The sequence below is a fragment of the Salvelinus namaycush genome, chromosome 12, assembly GCF_016432855.1.
Source record: "Salvelinus namaycush isolate Seneca chromosome 12, SaNama_1.0, whole genome shotgun sequence".
In the NCBI taxonomy this organism is placed as follows: domain Eukaryota; kingdom Metazoa; phylum Chordata; class Actinopteri; order Salmoniformes; family Salmonidae; genus Salvelinus; species Salvelinus namaycush.
Genome location: NC_052318.1, coordinates 2,176,500 through 2,182,499, shown reverse-complemented (window position 1 = coordinate 2,182,499; position 6,000 = coordinate 2,176,500). Strand labels below are relative to the sequence as shown.

Below are 6,000 nucleotides of genomic sequence, written 5' to 3'. Positions count from 1 at the left end.
TATATCACTCAAATCGAATTAAATTGTGGCCAATATTGAGAGATAGAGGTATACTCCAGCGATGTTTTGCAATGTAATCCATTGGAGTAGGCTGTAGGTTTGCCACCCAGCTGGGAATGGATTGCTTTTTAAACGTAACGAAATATGGCGTTATTGATAACAACCTATTGCGCGCACATCTTTGCGTGGTTACTCCCCTCCATCGTACGTGCGCGCACCCTTTATCGCGTGGTGGTGATCATCCATATTGCTGCTAGTGGTGGAGATTATCTTGTAATTTTAAAGTCTTTCGGACGCTTTTTATATGTTTTAATTCAACACAAACCACTCTGCGTCTTAGACTGAAGGCTATTTGGTCTAGGGGTGGAGTGGAGTAACGATAGAAACGAGTTTACTCGAGGAATACTGGACATTTTCATTCTTGAGTTGAAGGCGAATTTGGGGATATCGTGAGGAAAAGGGGAAATGGCCACTCAGGTGGAGACTCTCCTACCCAACAATCCTCTTATCAAAGAAGAGGAGCATGGGCATGCTAGCAAGATGATACAACACGGAGAGGACTGTCTGGAAAAGGGGGCCAAGCAGACGGGTGTTGCCGACGACGGCAGCAATATGAAAGCAGACAACTCGGAACTGGGGGGGGTCGCAATGAAGGAGCAAAACTCCAAACAGGCTAAAGAAGAGAGTAACAATCAAGAGAAAGACATCCTCGATCAAGAGAAGCACACGACTGGACAAACGGAAGACTGTGTGAAATGTAGCAAAAAGGAGTTTGCTGAAGCACCCCCGCCCAAGGTGAACCCATGGACTAAGAAAATGAATGCGGTGACCGTGGTCAACGTGAATGGACAAGCACATCATGGTTTGTATTCCTCCCATAACAACATTTTTTTGTGGTGACTACTGCGTTTATGGTGCATTCACCTGAGCCACATAAATGCCAAGAATGATCTGCTGTCAGATATGATAGTGGGGAGTTCCTCGCAGGATAATGCTGCATTGCAAGCTTGCTCGCATCTAGTAGACTGCTCTAACTAGCTATATATAGAGCAAGGCCCCAAACTATTTCTGGAATAGTAGATTGTAAGCTCCTTCTAAGATCTAATTGGAGTTGACGTTCCAAACATGGTACTCATCTCTTTCAGAAGAACACCTACTTTGTACATTTGTGCAAATGCAATAACAAACGTTAGCTAGCTAAGTTTTTTGTGTGTTTTTTTTTGTTGCTAGCGTCAGGCCTCAGTCGGGTTCAAGTTGAACCTAGTGAGGTTTCATGTGTCGTGATATTTTAACACCATCGTTACACTTACTAGACGCCTGGGCGTCATTTTTTCTTTGCACAATTCTGTCTCTTTGTGCTAGTTGCCGATGAAGTGACTTGCTAACTAATTTAACTAGTTAGCATGGCTGTATAGACGAAGTCTGACCTGAAGCAGCAATGCGAATGACTACCATAGTCACGGGTGACACGCGCTTTGGGTTTTAACTTTTACTATTAAACGCCAGGTATAGCATAGTCATTTTACTAGGCACTATTTTTGTCCAGGTTTGTGAAGCACTGTTTACAGTGACATACTACCAATTCGATATTTGAAGCTCCTGTTTTCACTTGATAAATATTAGCCTAACACGCTGAAAGAGTGCTGATGGCTAACAATAGCGACTAGGCCAAGGTAGCTAATCCTCATGTTCGAGCTAGCTTGGTAAAGCAGACAGCTACCGGAATCCAAATCACGTTATTTATAAACACTACACGTATGGCAGATCGTTTGACACATTGATAAAATATATAATGCAGCCCCCTGAAACAATTTGCGCGGTTTTATCTAACACATAAGACGTTAAACAAATAGCTACATTTAATGGAACGTCACGTGTCCTCTCCACGTGTTCCCGTCCACTAAATGCATAGGAACAATAGTTGTATTTAAAATGTAGCTGGCTGTGTGTATTACGAATGTCTATCAATTTAATTGGTGTCTGTCGTAGAACACGCCAAGTCGTGTGTTAAGATTAGACTGTCATTACGGGCAGATAGCTGGCTCTTAAATTGTAATGATTCATCATGGCTACATCCATCTCATGATCACATGCTAGCTTGGAGCTAGCCACTACACCAGCTAGCCCTTTGCTATGCTAGCCACTTAGCTAGATATAAACGTGGACAACCCAATTTGGTTGCTTGTGGACCTGTCGCCAGAGACGAATAGTCGGATCCGCCTGATAAAGAATAATATGTAGAAAGGACGTCGTTTTAATAGCTAGTTAGTTGGCCGTGTCACCACATGCGTTTGACACCGAGATTGTGAGGAGACCGGTGCAAAATGTGTGTTTCCCAGAATTCCTCAGTAGTTATGTCAAGACAACGTGGTCCCTCAGCCATGTGATTTTTCTATATCGTCGATTATAACGGCGGTAACTAATTGTTGGTACAGTCTAACAGCATATCTCAGCAGAGTGTGGTCGTTGTCATATTATTTAGGGGGCTTTGTTTGCTTGGCTTTTGCGGGAAGGACAAAACGGGCGTAAACAATGCAACTAGGCCTCACTACTCAAACGCTCTCCCCCTCCCCCACGCACAGTGAGCCAGCCAGCTAGCTACTAGCTAGTGTTGCTAGCATCATCAAGTCTGCCACATGTTGTTTTGAAACATGGCGAAATGTTATGCATTACTGTGAAATGTAATGTGAATTGATTCAACACAGTTTTCTTAATCACTAAAGCTGTCATTCAGTGTAAGATTTAAGGTAGTTGACATGTACAAATATTGTCATGTTTGCCTAAATAGTACACGTTGTGCAAAATGCCATATGTCTACATCTTCACAGATCCCTACTAATGTCTCTGATATTATCATGCTTCTTTGAAGCATGGACTATCCCCCAATAAACAGCTTTAAGGGACAATAAAAAAATAATTAGGACATATAGCTAGATTTATTCAACCAATGTTGTGGTTTCATTTTGTCTTGGAGTAGAGGTCTGAAAACATCTGACACTTTGATTTGAAAGTTTAATATCCTTTTTAAGTCTTATTGTTATGTCTGGTTCATATTTTGAGGTTATACACCTGCATACATCTGTTTGTGTGCTATTACCCCTTACAGATGCTTACTTGTTGCCATATTCTCACCAAGTTGGATAAGTACAGGAAGGAAGGGAGGGACTGAAGCATGTTTTGAAGATTTTAAACTGACCATATTTAATTTTGTCAAATCTCATCTGGGATGTTTAACTTGAGTCTAGTATGTATGCACTGTAAGGGCTCAGACACCAATAGAGATTGAGTACACCGATTATTATTTTTATTTTTTTACATTGCGTGTAAAATGTCGGCAGTCAGACGTTTACAGTGGGTGGTCCCTAAAACACAGCGTACTGAATGATTGGCAGACGAACGCTAGATCAGGACTCTCCAACCCTGTTCCTATAGAGCTTAAAGCCTGTTTGTGCTTGATCCGGAAAGGTGGTCAGCGGATCCGTGTGGAAGGTGTGGCTCAAATTGATCTCCGCATCGCTGTGCGCCTCCCAAATTTTGTAACAATGCGGAGGGCTCTGTATAGCTCCGCATTGACGTGATTGGTTGATGGTAGGTGGGGGGGCGAGAGCATGTATAAACTCACTTCTTTGACAAGATCTTTGAATGCCCTGACTTATGCGGAGGCTGTGTCACCGGAAGGGGCAGCACGGCCAATGCAGGTGTCGGATTGACCATGCAGTGCCATTTACTGTCCTGTAGGTTTTTACCGCCAGCGCACCTGATTCTAATAATTATATGGTTGATAAACAGAACCAGGTTAGTTACAGCTGTGGTTGGAGTGAAAACCTACAGGAGGGTAGCTGTCCAGGAATGAGTCTGGTGTCCTGATCTGACTTGTTTTGGCGACTCAGGAATGACTGTCAGGTTTAGTCTGAAACGTTAGTATTCCTTTAGTGCTCTGGAACCTTCAAACAAGTGAAAATTGAGGCCCTCTGTTTTAATTGCATTCGTACTAGTACAGGGCTCTCCAACCATGTTCCTGAAGAGCTACCCTCGTACTAGGTGTTTAAATAAAACAATTTTTAGCTTCAACCCCAGTTGTAACTAACCTGATTCAGTTTAACAACTGAATCAGGGTTTAACAACTATTAGAATCAGGGTGCACTAGATTACGGTTGGCGTGAACCTACAGGACGCTAGCTCTTCTGGAAGAGGGCCCTGTACTAGAGGATCCTCTGATTTTTAAAGTCTTTGTAGAAGGGCCCTCAGACGGTTTTCTTAGTAAGCATAGGCTTAGATTTGATTTGAAGCCCATTTTAAATCTAAAACACATTTTATTTATTTAACCTTTATTTTTACAAAGATTTTTATTTAACTAGGCAATTCAGTTAAGAACACATTCTTCTTTACAATGACGGCCTACCCCGGCCAAACCCGGGGCCAATAATGCACCGCCCTATGGGACAGTGTCTGCGTTCAGTGTCTGCGTTCTCACCTGTCTCCACTTTAGTGTCTGCGTTGTCACCTGTCTGTCTCCACTCTAGTGTCTGCGTTCTCACCCACGAGTGGAGACTCTTTGTTGTTGCCCTGAAACAGAAGGCTACTAGTGAATTGTCCTGAGCCTTTGTAGTTTCAAAGGTGTCAGGACCCTGCTGGGGCCACAACCTGGAAGTGTAGATGGCTGATTGCCTAGTTAAATGAATGAGAGTTAAGGCGTCAGCATGCTTCAGGCTAACCTGTAGGTTTTACCTTCCGTTCGGCTAGCGGCTAACCGAACAAGTGTGCTCGCTAGTGCCGTCCCAGGCAACAAAAAAAAAAATCGTAAGTCGACCAGAAGTCGCCTGTTCTTTCGACCAGTCGATTAGTCTAAATTTTAAAAATATGTATTTTCCATATAGACACCTTATGTGTTTTAGTGAAATCGACTATACAGGCATTTAGCTCACTGTTTGCTGAAATAAGATACAAACGACTCGAGGGAACCAGAAATCAAGATAACCAGACGAAAAATTACCTTAACCTGTCCCGTCCGTCCACCTCTACTGGCTTTCACAGATTCTGTCGTTACTCTCCGGAAGTTGCCGGTAATGGTCCACGTGAATTAGCAAACTTTTTCATGTGGAATGCCAGTTTATCTTACAATTTCTACCGATCTGCGTGCCAGTTATGATTTTTCATATGCACATTGTTGTGGAACAGTTTCATTTATATCTTCGTATCTCAAAATAATTGTCATGTGGTTTAATCAAAATTCTATCTAAATGAAAATGATACAAACTTAAAAAGTAACTTTTATTGCCATTGCCAACTATGTAAAAATAGCCTATAAAGGCAACAAATTAAAAACATTGCAGCCTGCAGGTAGAACATTTCCTGATTTAAAAAAATAAATAAAATAAATGTCCTATAAATCATGTTGGCCAAGCATGGCCCTTCTGCAATGAACTTGACACATTGTATCAACTAATAACTTGGGTCCAGCCTGAAGCTCCTTAAAACAATGTATAAAATATTCTGGGCCCTCAGAGTTTACCGCACCATTGTGCAGGTAGGCCTATTGTATGACTTTCCACTGGATCAGAGTATGACATTTTTCCCTTTCACGTTGAGTGGTTATCAAAAGGGGGAGAGCTGGAAAGATTTTTGAAATACTATCAGTATTTACATTTCTATGCCTACATTCGTGCGCAGGCCTGGTAGCCTATAGGCCTACTTCTATGTGTAATCATTGACATGAGCGGCTCAAACAAAAGACAATGACTCAACTCGTAAATAGAATGAAATTAACCAAAACTTGTTTCTCCCAAGTGTAGCGTAAGTTGTGCGCTCTGCAAACAACGTGTCCACTCTGACAATGAGAACTGGTAAAAGACTGGAATAATATATTTTAATACATTAACAGACATTACCGTAACCAAACAAACATTGTAGATTAGGAAATTATATGAATTAATGGTAAATATGTACTACTGGTGATATATGTAATGGGGAATTGATAGATACTAACAATCAAAAACAATT

At 41.7% G+C, this 6,000-nt stretch overlaps 1 protein-coding gene across 5 annotated transcripts in view; it reads left to right on the top strand.

Annotated features, from left to right (window-relative positions):
- Nucleotides 1-201: 201 nt before the first annotated feature.
- larp1 (La ribonucleoprotein 1, translational regulator) overlaps nt 202-6,000 on the top strand; it is a 51,829-nt gene continuing 46,030 nt past the window's right edge. For all 5 annotated transcript variants that reach the window (XM_039005026.1, XM_039005025.1, XM_039005024.1 and 2 more), the window contains exon 1: nt 202-862. In XM_039005026.1, coding sequence (XP_038860954.1) covers nt 466-862 — 397 coding nt within the window. In that variant the 5' untranslated portion in view covers nt 202-465. The remainder of the gene's footprint in view (nt 863-6,000) is intronic.